The following is a 17,780-nucleotide window of genomic DNA, read 5'->3' on the forward strand; positions in this document are numbered from 1 at the left end:
AGAGAAGTAATGCAGAATGGTTCAGAAGGTTCTAAGAACTATGGTACTTAACATCTAAGGTCATCATTCCCCTAGACCTAGAACTACTTAAACCTAACTAATCTAAGGACATCATACACATCCACGGCCGAGGCAGGATTCGAAACTGCTACCGTAGCTGCAGCGCGGTTCCGGACTGAACCACCTAGAACCGCTCGGCCACAGTTGCCGGCTGAAAATGAAGAATCAACTGAAAAACTTTTAATGTGCTGCTAGGGTACATCATCCCATTACATACCGGTACCATTACTGCTATTAAAGGGGCTCAATGTGTCGCCCATCAGTGTCCTGAAGAGTCTGAAATTACAGGACTGCATTCTACACAGAAGAACGAATCATATCCCTAGGCATTGTGGCTATCTCTCTTGATATGCTGCGCTTCACATTAGCACATGTGCGGATGTTCTCCTGGTAAACCCTGTTCTTCAGGCAGCCCCACAATCAGAAATTACAGGTAGTGAGAGCAGGTGATCGTGCTGGCCAAGTATTTGGAAACGATCGGCTGATAATTCGATCGTTTACAAATGCATTTCGGAGAATCAGGTGAACTTCACGAGTGCTGTGCGCTGGAGCCCCATCTTGCATTAAAACTGTTGAGTTCAATGCGACTCTCTCCTGTAGGGCGGGTAGGACACGCTGGCGAAGCATATCGCAGTAATGCTGGTCAGTCACAATGCACATCTTTGGTCCTTGAGCGACAACCTGTTCAGAGAAGAATGGGCCAATGCTGAAGGTAGCCGTGAAGCCACACCCCCCGGTGACACGTTCATGCACAGTGACTGGAGGTGAAGATAACCACACTCGCCAATTCTGTGTGTTCACCTCACCCTTCAAAGAAAAATGAGCTTCGTCTGTTCAGGGCCACCCCTTGTCAACTTCAATCCTCGGGATAAAATGGAGAGCGAAGTCAACACGTCGTTGTGCGTCCTGTGGTGCTGTACGATATGGATCTTGTACGAATACCATTTGAGAATGGTTCGGAGCGCCTACCGCACAGGTGACCACGACATGTTCAATTGTCGTGACAAAGCACGTGCACTGCCTGACGATCGGGAATTGCGCGCAGCGTTCAAATGGTTCAAATGGCTCTGAGCACTATGGGACTTAACATCGGAGGTCATCAGTCCCCTAGAACTTAGAACTACTTCAACCTAACCAACCTAAGGACATCACACACATCCATGCCCGAGGCAGGATTCGAAACTACGACCGTAGCAGTCGCGCGGTTCCGGACTGAAGCGCCTAGAACCGCTCGGCCACCACGGCCGGCCGCGCAACGTTGTTTGCCATAGCGACAGCGATTACATCAACCACCTGTGGTGCAACCGATCGTCGGCCTCCTCCCGGAGCGGCGGCCAGTTGTCCAGTAGATTAGAAATTCTTCATCATGCTCCGCACAGCAGACGATATTATTGAAGTAGCATTACTGTTGTTTTTATAATAAAGCTTCACCAATGATGCCCTGCTCCTTCTGTCCAAGCCCATGTTGACACGTCAACAAGTGCACTGCGACGGGTCAGGTGTGTGGGATGAGTGATCACGGCAGCTGGTGGACGGTGGCGCTGTCACGCATGGACATTAATGCTGCCGTTGTTGGACTCTGTACCAGTGGAAGTGTTTAGTTTCTATGTCCTCAATATCGGTTAGCACCTAATTACACAACACGACATACTCTCCAGTGCTGATTAACTTGAAATGTTGCATTATGTTGTGCTATTCGAACATCACCAAAACAGTTAATATGAATTTACTATGGCCACACAATTTCTCTGTGTTATTAACGTTGTCTCAGAAATACTACTAGCAAAGAAACACACCATTCTTACCATAATGTACACCCATGCTCGTAAATTAAGTATTATTGCAGAATGTGGTTCCACACAACGTGGCACTACACAAATCTGGTGCTAATAGCATAGGCACATAGGGAACACACACGACACAGTTCTATTGGTGCTAAGTTGAGAAAACCGTCCCGAAACACATGTGCTACAAAATGATTCAAATGGCTCTGATCACTATGGGACGTAACTTTTGAGGTCATCAGTCCCCTAGAACTTAGAACTACTTAAACCTAACTTACCTGCGGACATCACACACATCCATGCCCGAGGCAGGATTCGAACCTGCGACCGTAGCAGTCGCGCCGTTCCAGACTGTAGCGCCTAGAACCGCTCGGCCACACCGGCCGACCCATGTGCTACAAAACGTCACTGTTTCCTGTGCATGTACCCCGACACCAATATGGGATATAATGACCTTGCACACGTACACAGACCGCACGATGAGTTGGCATACTCTGGATGAGGTGGTAGAGCAGATGCTGCGGTATAGCCCCCCATTCTCGCACCAGGGTCTGTCTGAGCTCCTCAAGTGTCGTAGGGGTGTGAAGACGTGCAGCGATACGTCGACCGAGAGTACCCCACACGTGCTCTATGGGGTTTACGTCTGTAGAATAGGTAGGCCACTCCATTCGTCTGATGTCTTCTGTTTCAAGGTACTCCTCCATGATATCAGCTCTGTGGGGCCGTGCGTTATCATCCATGAGGAGGTAGGTGGGACCCACTACACCCCTGAAAAGACGGACATACTGATGCAAAATGACGTCCCGGTACACCTGACCTACTAAAGTTCCTCGGCCAAAGAGATGCAGGGGCGTACAGGCACCAATCATAATCCCACCCCACACCATCAAACCATGACCTCCATACAAGACCCTTTCAAGGACGTTAAGGGGTTGGTATCTGGTTCCTGGTTCACCCCAGATGAAAATCTGGCGAGAATCACTGTTCAGACTATACCTGGACTCGTCCGGTAACATAACCTGGGACCACTGTTCCAATGACTATGTACTGTGTTCTTGACACCAGGCTTTACGGTCTCTCCTGTGACCAGGGGTCAGTGGAATGCACTTTGAAGGTCTCCGGGTGAATAAACCATGTCTGTTCAGTCGTCTGTAGACTGTGTGTCTGGAGACAACTGTTGCAGTGGTTGCGGTAAGGTCCCAAGAGAGGCTACCTGCAGTACTCCGTGGCCGTCTGCGGGCACTGATGGTGAGATATCGGTCTTCCTGTGATGTTGTACACTGTGGACGTGCCGTTCTGTAGCGCTTAAACACTTTACTGTCTGCTGTAATCGTTGCCATAATCTTAAGATCACACTTTGTGGCACACGGAGGTCACGTACTACGACCTGCTGTGTTTAACCAGCCTCCATTTCCCTAGTATTCTAAACCTCATAACGTCATCAATATGCGTTCTTTGAGCCATTTCCAACACACAGTCACCATTAGCAAGTCTAAAAACGTCTGCCACTTACTCGCTGCACCGTACTCTAACATGCACCAACACAGCTCTGCGTATGTGCAGCGCCACCGTGCGACGACCACAGGTCAAATGCACCGCATGGTCGTATCCCGAGGAGATTTAAACCCGCAAATCACCCACCAGAACGTTGTTTCACCGCGTACCAGCATTATCCTTAATTTGTGAGAATGAGTGTTGTTTCCCTTCCTGCTGATCGTTTATCTCATGATCCGAAAAAAATTAAATTGTGGCAGATTTTATTTACGAAACAATAATCAGCTCTAAATAACCAATAATTGCATATAGTAACTTAAACATGTCATGTGGCCTAAAGTCTATGCTAGTACAGAAAATAAACAAGGGATTGGCAGTAGCAGGCTTTATGGAACCAATCATGAATTCAAAATTTCATTGGCGATTCAAGCAAACGTTAAGTTGCTACCAGTGGATCTAGATACTTGGAACTCTTGTGGAATATACCGCAATCCACAAATATTTAGGTGTTTACAATTATAACCTATTCGAATCCTACTGACGCAATGTGCCATAAAACTGATTGGCCAGCCTTTTAGATTGATGTCGGCAGGTGCACTCATTGTGACGTGCGGAGACGTTTGTTCATTACAGAGTGTTCTCGCACAGGTTCACACCGATGCCTTTCGCTCACATGCCCGTAGGTGTGCTCTGGAAGCTGGATGAGTCTGTGGGACGCGTGGTGGCGGCGCTGGAGAAACGCGGTATGCTGGAGAACTCCATCATCGTGTTTGTGTCAGACAATGGAGCGCCGTCTTATGGGATGGGTCAGCCCAACTGGAGCTCCAACTACCCACACAGAGGGGTGAGTTAATGTAACTGCAATTACGACAGGTGATTACGAAATCTAATATAATTGTTATTATTATTGAAACTAATTGACCACTCTGGATCATACTGCAACTTAATTTCTGTTTTGTTCCTTTATCTGCAGTTTCCTCTGTTTTCATCACTCCTTCATGCAGCCGCTAGCCTGCTTCTATTGTTCTTCTGTCCTTGATCCTCCAGTTCTACTATGTCTTCCTTCAGCTTGACACTCTTCGAAATTTTGCAGTTTGCTCCTAAATCTACTTCTTTCCGCACTTTGGGACTCGGTAGTGACCGGTTTTCTCTAAATATTATCAAACTTCTTTTTTTCTTTCTGTATTAGTTGAATATCTGCTTGGTTAATCTATTTTCAATAACTCTATACAGGCTTCTAAGGAACACCAAGCCTCCCTCCATCTCCTCCACATAATCTCTGAAATTTTACCATGTTCTGTTAATTGCTTCATAGTTTATAACTGCTTTAAATCCACACTGTGGCAATGTTTTTACTCATAATTATTCATTTCTGAAACTGCTTCAGGATATAGTACGTAGAGAGTGCATTCACTGGCTTTAGATAGTCTCTTTTCACAGATGACCTAATACATACATTCCTTACTTGTGTGTGTTTGTCTCTGTGTTTGTGTGAATTCTATTCTCTTTCCAGCTTTAGGATTCTATCCCTGTCTCTGACTTCTGATTTCTTCTGATCCATTCCATGTCTCGTCAACGTAAGTGAACTTCTTGACTCTGCCAATTCGACCCATCTTTACGTCAATGAATTTTACTACAAGCATAGGTTTTGCCATATATTTAGTCTGAGGTTCTGCGATATGTTTGCCTGACATTGGTTGAAATGTACATTTGTTTATTTAGAACTTTCTGATAGCATACATCATCAAGCGCTAGCCAGTTGATTTGAATTCTGTTTCATTTTCTTCCTAGATACATCGACTTATTTCCGACTCTCCAATCCGAGTAACATATTCCCTTGAACTTCTCTCGAAAGTAGTTGAAGAGGGGCAGCGAAAGTCATAGCTTTTACTCACACTGTAGTTTTTTTATGAATTGGTGACTCTGTTTAGTGATTTATTTTTATTCCAATAAACAACTCTGCCTTTGCCAAACGATCATGGACATCTTAGAACTTCCAGAACGGTTTTACAGCTAAATAATCCTCATTTGTTGTTACAGAAATTCTTAAGTACATCTATAACATGGAAGGAAAGGCATTTCATTAACAAAACACGCACACCGAGCTCCTTTTGCAGCGAAGAGTCAAAGCACTAACGATAACCACAGTTTCTCATTTTCTAAACTGTACTTTTCTGTAATATATGGCAAACAATATGAAAAGAGTTTAACGTAACGTTCTATTACACTCGTATATTTTTCCCAGTATGTCTTTTCTCGAAACTGAAACATTCTCTTTACAGCATATTTCATAAGAAACGTATTTATAAAATGTAAGCAACTTCTCTAAAAATTAATAAATAGTTTAATTTTTTTCCACTTCATACTTGAAGTACGACAAACGTTTGACTGCGTACTGACAATGAATCAAATATTCTTTAAAACCGACTGGTTGCAGTATTCCTCTCCAGAAATCAAGCGTATCTTTTACGTACTTGATAATCGTGCATTACGAAAGTTCCATGAAGAAACTTGCTAATTATTTACTTATTTAACATGTTGTACAAGTTAAGAAAATAGGTTGAATAATAATTAGTGTTTTCTTTGTTTCTCAATGAAATGTCGAAACGAATCTAGAAAACACAGAAAAAATCCTAGCCCCTTCCACTGATTGTAGTGTCTCTTTAGTGTGAAACATTTAAGAATTCAAGGATGAAAACTGAAAATAAGTTACATCTGTTTTCATATTTATATGATGAACATAAATCGTTATTTTCCACACGTTTTATGTGTCGTGTGCTGTGGGTATGATCGCGTATTTTGCAAGGAAAAAGTAAATAAATAACAACACACGAGGCCATTCCAGTTCCCACACTCCTGGCAGTGTGGTTGCCTAATTTTGCTTCTCCGTTGCTACAGTAGACAGGAAGAAATTTTTCATAAACACCTCAGGATGGCGAAATTATTAAAAAGTATTTAACGATTACTATCTCCCTTATTATAGAACAGTCAACGTTTTGGGGTAGATATTTTATTTTAGAGAAACGAGAAATAAGAGTGTGGATCAAAGTGTTAGTAACGATCAGAGTCTAAGTGGTATCCAGTTTTCGCTGCGTACAATTCAAGTCTCCTGCTGAATCAGTCATGCCCCAACACTTGATTTGATGTAGCACTGATTTCCTGAAAAATGGCTCCTTTAAGCTGGTACAGCGTATGTGGTTTGCATACGCATATCCACGATTTGAGGCAACCCTACAAAAACGAGTTATGTCTGAGAAACTTGTGAGCCAGAGGTGTAAAATTAACTTGTCCAGGAAAATACTTCATGCACCTTAAGACAGGGAACCTAACGTCCATCATATGTAAGTAAGTTTGGTTGCCTGTTTTAAGGTGTATGAACTATTCCCTGGCCCAGGTTTATTATTGCCACTCTGTACGACCACCGAATTTTACCCCTAACGAATTCCTCGTAACGTTAGCCCAGTGAAATGTAGCCCCACTTTGCGAAACCACATTCGGTTGCGATTTGTAGGCACTGGATAGTGCCTCTCCATAGATACCGGAACTTTCTGACCTTATATTCGCCTCAAAGAGCTGTGGTGCCCATACTGTTACTTTCTAACTGCGAAGTGGGTGTTGGTTCATGTCAAATGGTTCAAATAGCTTTGAGCACTATGGGACTTAACATCTGAGGTCATCAGCCCCTAGAACTTAGAACTACTTAAACCTAACTAACGTAAGGACATCACGCACAACAATGCCCGAGGCAGGATTGGAACCTGCGACCGTAGCGGTCGCGCGGTTCTAGAATGAAGCGCCTAGAACCGCTCGGCTACACCGGCCGGCTAATGCATGCCGTTAGGGTTTTTATCTCACCGACATCATGACTTCAGTCATTTGTTCCGAAAAGATATGGATTTTCCGAAACATTAAGATATTAATTGCTGAACCACCGCCTTGTTCCTCGACCAGAATGATACATAGCAGGAGCCCACACATTAGTTGGGTGATATGTTTTACGTCATCACAGCATGTCCAACGGTTCAGTATTTTCTGATGTTTGAACGTCGTGGATCATCTCTCCGACTTTCATTTTAGAGCTGAATCTGTTTGTGATGTATTTCGGTCCATGTTGAAATGCTAGCTGAACTGTGGCTAAGTTTTCAGGCCAAGAGCCACTACTTTTCAAAATTATCAATGGCAAATAAACGATGCTAACACTCCTGACCACAGCCAAATGGCTACTAAAATTGCATAACATGGACAACAATGCGTCGTTATGAAACAATGAAAATGTTTAATGTTTGTGCTAACAGTAGGTGAAACTGCGTCATGTTACTGCCACAACCTGCGGCTTAATATATGTGAATATTCGTTGGATTTAGGGGCGAGACTGCTTAACATGATATACGAAGTTTGCTGATCTATTTAGATGAAGCTCTCTGATTTACATAAAGGCAGGACGAAATGCATATTTACAAAGGTGAGCACGCCTTGTTGTACCTCATGGCGATTTCAGTCAGATTATGTGATCATTAGCATGAAACTGTACTACACAAACCCGAGATCGATTGTCTTGAGTGGTTTTCACGATTATAGTTTCGTAGGAACTCGTCCTTAAGACGAATCTTGTGCAGTCACTATTAGAGCTCCTTTGGCCTTTCTCAATATCCAGGCAGATTCAGCTTTAACCACGCAGAGATTTTTGTCTTCAGGTCGGGTATACCGTCATTCAGAGAGGACCTGCGCTCCTGCCTACAGATAACGACGAGTACACCGTTTGTTTGCAAATTATATTTATGAGGACCGTGAGCTGACACAGGCTCTCACAAAAAGTGATTTACTTTAGGTTTCGATAGTGTTCTTTAGCTTCAGTTCCTATATTTCATGTGTGTCCTTAGTATGGGCAGGAACTGTGACTGCTGTGTTGAGATGCGAGCCGAGTTGGTGGTCGTTCGATCACAGCTCCAGGTGGCATTGGCTTCTGTCATACAGGTTGAGACTGTTGCCAATGGGCATCACTGTGGGGGCTGGAGAGGAGGATCTGAGGAATGCCCAGCAAGTTCCATGTGCCCCTGACCGATCCACTATTGTTACCGCTTCTGGTCCTGTTTCCACAGTAGCTGATCCCTCGCCTGTGGTCGAGTGGGAAGTCGTTCCAAGGTGTGGCCGGCAGTGAAAGACTTCTGAGGGGACGATGGGAGGGCATCTCCGGTTGGTAAGACAAAAACAGGTTTCGGGTGCTATCTGTGCCTGACGATGCCCCTGAGGCAGATAAAGTCGGTCACCCTGTTCCAGAGGAATTCTCTTGGTTTGCTAGGTCTAGGCATTCACAGAGGGTGAGATTACTGGTGGTTGGGAGCTCCAGCGTAATGAGCCCCCTTAGGAATATGGCTGCAAAGGGGATGAAGGAGTCCGATGTGCGTTCTGCGTACTTGCCCGAAGGAGTCATCTCAGATGTGGAACTGATGCTCTTGTGTGCCATGAAGAACGCGGGGTGGTGGCTCATGTTCGTACCAACTGTCAAAAGAGGTTCTCTCTGGTTTCGAGAGGCTAGTTAAAGTAGTAAAGTTGCTTGGGAGATGAAGGCAGAGCTCACCATATGTAGCGTCGTCGACAGAACAGAACCGACTGTGGTCCTTTGGTACAGGGCTGAGTTGTGGGTCTGAATCAGAGGCTCAGACTGTCCTTCAGCATTGTAGTTTGCACATACACTCTGGAAGCTGAAACACGGGTAACAGGGGCTATGTGGAGGGAAATGGCCGCCTTTTAGGTTAGAGGACCACGAGCCCGTGAAGCAAGGGAGTCAGTATCAAAGGGTGCAGGACGAACACAGTAAAAGCGTAAACATAGGAACAGTCAAAATTGCAGTTGTAAACTGTCATAGCTGCGCTTGAAACCAACCAGAGCTACAAGTCTTAATAGCAACGAATCTCTAATCGTAACTGATACGGAAAGCTGGCTAAATGCGAAAATAGGTTCAGCCGAAATTTTTACAAAGGACCTAGCCGTATTTAGAAACGATAGATTAAACACTTTTGGCGATGAAGTGTGTATTGCGGTCAGAAGTAGTTAACCTTGTAGTAAAATTGAAGTAGATAGCTCACGTGAATTAGTATGAGTAGAAGTTGAACTTGCAAAACGAAATAAACTAATAACTGATTTGTTCTACCGACCCCACTACTCAGATAATGCAGATGCTGAACAGTTCAAAGAAAACTTAAGTGTCATTCCGAATAGGTATCCTACCCATACAAATTTAGTTACTGGTGACTTCCTACTGCCCTCGATAATTTAACGAAAATACTTGTTTACAATTGGTGTTAGCCAAAAAACGTGTCCCAGATCGTACTGAATGCCTACTCAGAAAATTATTTTGAAACACCTGGGTCAGGAACCCAATCGGAGTATATATGGCCGCGAAAACGTAGTTGACCTGTCAGCAGAAAATAATTCTGACCAAATAAGGAGCGTCCTGACTTATACAGCGATTAGTGACCCCAAGCTACAAAGAATATTGCAACATACACAACCGCTAAAAATAAACGCAAAATACATCTGTTTTAAGCAAAGCAGCGACCTGTGGCGGAAGTGACGTGGATTACTGTTGTAGGTTGAAGTATTTCTGAGCAAACTGTTCAGAGACAGCGTATTCCCATGCTGATATAACATCATCGTAAAATTACGACTGCAGTTCCTACTGGGTCAACGATATTCTATCTTGTATACACGTAATCATGTCGTCTGTCCCAATGAATACGTTTCTTTTTACTCCAGATCGAATGTTGTGCTCAGATATGCCGTTATCCAGGCGAACCTCTGCTTGGAAGATGCACCACTGACTCGGGTGTGGGCGGGGGGTTTGAGGGGGGGGGGTTCAGCGGGGGGGGGGGGAGGGTTGGCGAGGCATCTTTCACCTAGATTCCATTGATCTTGCGGTTGTAACTGAAGGCACCACCACGGCTGCGGACTGCCGGAAGGCTGTTGCGAACCACTTGCATTTCTTCATGCTCGGTGGTTTCTCCGGCGGCAATGGCATTTTAGACGTGTGAGAAAGCTAGAATCGTACTGCGGTGTTTTGAGGAGCATAATAGTGTACTCAGGTTTATTTCTTCGCCACCAGACTCTCTAGGTCTGAACCATCAGTGACTCTTCTGCCCTTTGCGCGACTACCAACATCCGGTCCAAAAATTTCGGCAGTGGCGCGATTTGTGCATTGCCCTGTTGTAAAATCTGTTCGGAAACCTATCAAGGACTTGTGGACTCAATGAAACGCAGAAATGGTACTTTATTGCGTCCCAGTGGTGAAACAATACGCTGTCATGCTTGTGCTCATATTTTTTTTTAGCTCACCGATATATCTACATTTGTACTTCAGTACTCAGTTATGACTCAGTTATGCTGTGTTTTGAATCCTTCTGCCTCAGTTAAAGGGTTCACTGTGGGAGGGCGGCGTCCGGGGGGCGGCCCTTGTGTGGAGTCCACTGCTGCAGAGCGCGCCCAGGGTGTCCAACCAGCTGATGCACATCAGCGACTGGCTGCCCACGCTCTACACTGCTGCTGGTGAGTGCGGCACACGGCAAGTAGTTCAGCAACACACCGCTCACACGTGCTACAGTAAAAGATTGTTTACTTTCGTTCGTCAGTGCAGAGACAAAATTACGTAAGATTTCCGAGACCTATAAGGGTGATCAAAACAATCCTGTTCCGGAAAATATTTCATGCACCTAAAGATAGAGAAACCAACTTACATAAGCTGCCCTAGATGTGGATGATGCAAGGTACAGGAAATATATTCTAGACAAGTTGTTGTGCCAGTCTTGTACAGAGTGCTCTCCTGATGAAGTATCTTGATATTCAGGGGGAAACCTGACGGACATCCCCTCGGATCTGGACGGAATGAACACATGGGATGCGCTCGTCACTGCGAGCGACTGGCCACGCACTGAGGTCCTTATCAACCGCAATGACGACGACGGGACGGCTGCCATCAGGGTTGGCGACTGGAAGCTTGTCAAAGGTGAGGGGGACTGGTCTGTCACAGGGCAGAGAGAGATGAGACAAAGGTGAACAGACACCTGTTCATTTGTTGGTAGTGGTGGATTGCTCCCATAACTGGTGCGTTTTCCCCTCACGACAGATCTTCCACAAACAGCGATCACGTAAATTTCTGAGTGACAGAAGCAAGAAGCAGCTTGGTGTTAGTTTAGTGTTTATGCCGCTTCGAAAGAAATTATCCGAGTGGGACAGCAATCAGTAGATGTGATCTACATCTACAGGCATAAAAAGATTACAGTTGAGAAATGTTGGATGATTACTTCGTGGGACAGGGATTCACAAACTGAGCAAGTCAGTAACGAGTTGCACCACCACAGGCCCTTATGGAAGCAGTTACTCCGCTTGACAATGACTGATAGAGTTGTTTTATGTCCTTCTGAGGATCTCGTGCCAAATTCTGTTCAATTGCCGTGTTACTTCATCAAAATCCCGAGCTGCTTGAGGCGTCTGTCCATAATCGTTCTCAACTGGGGAGAGATCGGGGGACCTTGCTGAACAAGGTAGATTTTGACAACACGAGGATAGGCTGGGTGCCGGCAGGAATTATCTTGGTGAAATAAAATCCCAGGATGGGCTTGCCGTGAAGGGTAACAAAACGGTGCACAGAATATTGTCGACGTACAGCTCTAAGGGTGACGTGGATGACAACCAAATGTGTCCTGGTATCAAATTAAATGGCACTCCTGACCATCACCCCTTGCTGTCCAGCAGTGCGGGGCCTATAGTCAGGTTGGAACTCCACTGCTGTCTAGCGCTTCCCCAGACACGTCTTCGCCGGTCATCAGGGCTCAGGTCGATGTGGGACTCATCACTGAAGGCAAATTTGCTTCAGTCAATCAGATTCCAGAGCGTAGACACGTGTGAAAACGCCGTGGACAACGGTGGGTCACCAACCTGACTTTCGTCCACCATATGGCCCAAGAATCATGAGCGATTGTCTGGTGTACTTTATTTGATAGTAGGACCCACTTGGTTGTCGCCTGCGGCACTGTTACAGCACATCGGTACTTTGACGATATTCTCTGCCCCCTTTCGTTGCCCTTCAAGTTAAGTCATACTGGGCTTGCATTTCAGCAAGATAATGACCGCGTGCACACGTCGAATGTTTGTAATGCTTCTCTTGGTGGACGTTCAACTTTCCTGATGTTATAATCATTTGCCTCTACCGATTTCCTGTTCTTTTGTGCCGCGTCTTCTTTGGTGTGTGAATTTTCGCTCTGAGGAAGGAAATACGTGACCTCGATTGCTCAGAACCGCACGAAAATGTTCTCTAAATACAAATCGCTTTATCCCAAAAACAGTGGAATGAGGCATTCGCATGCAAAACTACGTGTCTTACCACGAGAGATATTTGGAAGATCTTCTATTCAAGGTCTAATAGAACAATCTTGGTAGTGCGGGGGAACATAATATCGATATAATAGGACCAAAAACATATAGATTTCAAGTCGTCACTTAGTCTCGTAGTTCCCTCTGCTTAAAATAATTACTCAATCTGAACGAGAGACTTTTTACACCGAATTCATAGCGTTGCATGGCTATTCAGAGTTGAAATTGCAGGTGTGCGCTTACGATGAACTGGTCGAAGCAAAGTGGGACACAACGTAATGCATATTCGATAAAAGCCATTTTTTCCACATTGGCCACCACTTTTGCGTTCCAGTGGTGCAGTACCAAACCCCACAGTAGTTGAAATTTGCAGCATTATATTGCAATGCCATTGTTATTGCCTTCTCTTGCCACGCATACAGTAACATAGGCTTGCGTGTTGGTTCACAAAGTCAAGGGCCGGTCGTTGTTTTGAAACGACTATCATGTAACTTTACTTGTAGTTTTTCGCACTGTAGTTTTGTAGTTTGCTGTTCAGATAGCAAAATTATTTAATGCAAAAGGAAATATGGCAGTTATTTACAGTACTGGAATCTGTGTTTTTGGTCCATTTATATCGATTTTTGTTTCTTGACGTTATCAAAACTCCTTTGTTAGATAGTCAAATATCTCTCGCGGCAAGACCCGTAGTTTTTCATGCGAATGGCTCATACCGCTGTTCTCGGAATGAGTGATTTACATTCTCAGCACATATTCGTGCGGATCTCAGCGCTCAAGTTCACTCGCCTCCCTTGCGAGTCACATCGACTGATACAAGCACGTTTCTATGGGGGAGATAGGTAACGTGCTCCCCCACGATAGTACAACGGGTCACGAGGCTGGGAATGAATCTTCGGGCCAAGACATTTCATTCTAGATGGGTGGTTCCACTTTTTTTGGACAGCTCTTTCTTTTTTCCACTGAGTTGGTAGGAACATTTCAGTTTGTGCTTGCTGTTGGTCCCTAGATTCACGTTAATATAGCGTAGTTGAACTTAAGGCTAAACCGTGTCAGGTAATATACAAGTGGGCAGTGCAGGTGTTTTCCATACCGCAGGACCAGCATCTAGCAACGGCTACTACGGAGCGAGTGGAGCAGAAGATCCGCGCTACACGCCGCAGTACGATCCACAACAGGTGGTGAACAGCCTGGCAGGACGAGCCGTGGCCTCCGTACTGGAGGCGACCTCAACATCTGAAGACATGCTGCGGTTGCGAGCGGAGGCCACTGTGTCCTGTCCCAACAGGCCGGAAGAGCCAGCGTGCGTCCCCCAGACAGAGAACGGCGCGTGCGTCTTCAACGTGGTGCTGGACCCTTGCGAGGGCGCTACCTCGGACAACTCCAGTGACGTGCTGGACACGCTGCTGGAGCGACTGGAGGCGCTCTCGGACCCCATGCTGCCTGTCCAAGAAAACCCTGTGGAGCCGGAGCTGGTGCGCCCGTCCCGCTGGAACAACACGTGGGTGCCCTGGACCGACTGCATCGCCGATCCCACCTACATCGCCTGCAACGTCGTCACTTAGCCCAGAGTACCACCGTGGAGAGCGTCGCTGCGGTGTGCGTTGTAGCGCTGTCCGTCATTTTTCGTACTTATCCATCGGTTCCGTAAATTCGTGTAAAAGTTGTAATACCTTTCTAATATTACGATGCGTTCTAATGCTTTGGAATATCCATTCAAGCTATCTACGAAATAAATAATAAATCACTGTCTGATTAATGATTATCATGACTTTTCGCTGTCTCCCTTACGTTTTGTTTTATTTTGTTTATTCACTAATCATATACAGACCACAAGGTAAGTACAAGTATTATCCTTGAGGAGATGCCTGCATAATTTGTGAACAAATACCTACTATTTGTGGAAATTCAAATTTAATTTCATGAGAGAGAAGGCTTCACAGCCATTCACATCTGCTATGAAACATTTCAGTGTATGTTTCTGTGTTGCTATGTTTCCATGTAGGTTAATGTTTACGCTGCTGTTGTAAAATGCCTTAATCAAGAAAATGTATCTCTCCACCCTGATGGAAACTACTTGGAACGGTGGCATAAACTTCATCTCTGTATAGTATTTTGAATTGAGAGCAACCGTAACCACTGTCCAAATCACTACTAGGGAAACGACACAGCTCTGGTTGTACAAAGTTATTATCAAACTAACGACCGCTTTCACTTCAAGTTAGGGGCATTACCGGGTGATTAAAATTTTGTATACATCATTAATTTGAGCTGTACTAAAGCGTCTCCACGACGTAACTGATAAATTAAAATCATCTAGAAGCGTTTGTCAAATCGATAAAAATGGAGTGTCCCGGAAACAAAGTATCTATAGAAATATAAAGACGCAGTCCCATACACTGCAAACTTGCAATGGTGGAATTGAGCCTACATTAACGATATATCTTTTTTTACGGATTTGTATTGTTTCGAATAAATATTAATTTTTGTGTAGCATATTTTCAGTCAGAATAATAACGTATTTGTCCAAAATTAACCACCAACTTGTATGTTAACTGATGCAGCTGAGTACGGCTAGTAATGAAGAACAGTGCATCCATTCCTCTGTTTCAGTCAAGCGCTCCTAGTGCTCCGTTTCAAACTCTCTAAAATCTTTGTTCCTATTAACTTTTTCAAAATCCACATCCTTAATTTCCTTCCTTTGTCTCGTTTTCCGGTTCCAGTTGGTAGTTTACAACAAATAAATTAGAAGATCAGAGCCCACAAGTGCCCCTCTAAGTGCATTACAATTTAAAATCTTACCTACATATAATAATCTGAAACTTAGCGAAGTCTCCAGACCTTTGCCACGTACACGACCTTCTTTTGTGATTCTCAGACCAAGGTTTTCTCCTTTCATTCCTTTCCCTTAGTCCATGTCCTTCTATTTTTTTCCTATCTTACTGTGCCTATTAACGCACTACAATCTCCAAACACAATAAACGATCTGAAAAAAATTATTTTATATTATTATGCCTTTTCCAAACTCTTCGTTATCTGCAGAGCTATTTGGCATACAAACTCGCACTACTTGCTGGAAGCTGGCTGCGTGTCTCTCTTGACGGAGATAATGCTTTCACTTTGCTGTCTACGTGTGTCTCACACGTGCCGCTGGCTGCAGCTGTTCAACGAAACACGGTACTTCGACAGCCATGTAGGAGACGCGGTGTAGCAAACACGCTTATTCCGTAGTATTAGTCATCAGAAATTGACGGCAAGGTAAGCTCTCCGAATATGTTTTGTCAAAGATTGCATCCAACTGGGCACCCAAGAGCAATACAAACAGCTGATTCAGTGAATAGTCTCATCATTCACCATGCTCTTCCGAGGAGATTTCCTTATTCATTATTACTCCAGCATTACAACTATTTGACTTTGTCTCGATAACTCTGTACTCTTCTGATCACAAGACCTGTCCTTGCTGCAACCGCCCTACACAAATACGACTTCAACTCACCCATTTTGCTTTTTTCTAGTTCTCTTATTTACCTACACAATTAAGGAATCTATTATTCCACGCACTGAACTGTAGATAGTTATATTGTTCCTCAGATTACAACATCACCGTTTCCCTTCAACACCTGGCTCTAGGAACGGAGGATCTTTTTCCCTCTGGAATTTTACCCTCATATAATTAAATCATCACTGCACCACATAGTACAGCTGCATGACCTCGGTATGTATAACAGTCGCAGCCACTTGCAAGACAAGAAAAAAGAAAAGCCCTACTACGAATGATCCATCCGAATGGGACGGACATCGGTAGACATGTTTCGTATGTGCAGACAAACAAATGATTATAGTTTCACGAAGATGGGATATCTCTCGGAAGGACATTGAGTAGCGGCATCAATTAGCGCAAGCCAAGCCGAATAACTTCTTGCATAAGGGCCAGAGGTGGACCAAAGCGCTATTGACTTGCTCAATTTGTGAAGCTCTTTATCTTGATATGTTGTTGTTGTGGTCTTCAGTCCTGAGACTGGTTTGATGCAGCTCTCCATGCTACTCTATCCTGTGCAAGCTTTTTCATCTCCCAGTACCTACTGCAACCTACATCCTTCTGAATCTGCTTAGTGTATTCATCTCTTGGTCTCCCCCTACGATTTTTACCCTCCACGCTGCCCTCCAATACTAAATTGGTGATCCCTTGATGCCTCAGAACATGTCCTACCAACCGATCCCTTCTTCTGGTCAAGTTGTGCCACAAACTTCTCTTCTCCCCAATCCTATTCAATACTTCCTCATTAGTTATGTGATCTACCCATCTAATCTTCAGCATTCTTCTGTAGCACCACATTTCGAAAGCTTCTATCTCTTCTTGTCCAAACTATTTATCGTCCATGTTTCACTTCCATACATGGCTACACTCCATACGAATACTTTCAGAAATGACTTCCTGACACTTAAATCTATACTCGATGTTAACAAATTTCTCTTCTTCAGAAACGCTTTCCTTGCCATTGCCAGCCTACATTTTATATCCTCTCTACTTCTACCATCATCAGTTATTTTGCTCCCCAAATAGCAAAACTCCTTTACTACTTTAAGTGCCTCATTTCCTAATCTAATTCCCTCAGCGTCACCCGACTTAATTAGACTACATTCCATTATCCTTGTTTTGCTTTTGTTGATGTTCATCTTATATCCTCCTTTCAAGACACTGTCCATTCCATTCAACTGCTCTTCCAAGTCCTTTGCTGTCTCTGACAGAATTACAATGTCATCGGCGAACCTCAAAGTTTTTATTTCTTCTCCATGAATTTTAATACCTACTCCGAATTTTTCTTTTGTTTCCTTTACTGCTTGCTCAATATACAGATTGAACAACATCGGGGACAGGCTACAACCCTGTCTTACTCCCTTCCCAACCACTGCTTCCCTTTCATGTCCCTCGACTCTTATAACTGCCATCTGGTTTCTGTACAAATTGTAAATAGCCTTTCGCTCCCTGTATTTTACCCCTGCCACCTTTATAATTTGAAAGAGAGTATTCCAGTCAACATTGTCAAAAGCTTTCTCTAAGTCGACAAATGCTAGAAA

General features: G+C 44.3%; 1 protein-coding gene across 1 annotated transcript in view; it reads left to right on the forward strand.

The window, feature by feature from the left end:
- LOC124788394 (arylsulfatase B-like) overlaps positions 1–14,266 on the forward strand; it is an 85,974-nt gene extending 71,708 nt beyond the window's left edge. The window contains exons 8-11 of the mRNA XM_047255660.1: positions 4,022–4,182; positions 10,745–10,880; positions 11,179–11,337; positions 13,800–14,266. Of these exons, the coding sequence (XP_047111616.1) occupies positions 4,022–4,182; positions 10,745–10,880; positions 11,179–11,337; positions 13,800–14,266 (923 nt within the window). The remainder of the gene's footprint in view (positions 1–4,021; positions 4,183–10,744; positions 10,881–11,178; positions 11,338–13,799) is intronic.
- The last annotated feature ends 3,514 nt before the right edge of the window (positions 14,267–17,780 follow it).

This window comes from Schistocerca piceifrons, chromosome 3 (genome assembly GCF_021461385.2).
Source record: "Schistocerca piceifrons isolate TAMUIC-IGC-003096 chromosome 3, iqSchPice1.1, whole genome shotgun sequence".
NCBI classification, from domain to species: domain Eukaryota; kingdom Metazoa; phylum Arthropoda; class Insecta; order Orthoptera; family Acrididae; genus Schistocerca; species Schistocerca piceifrons.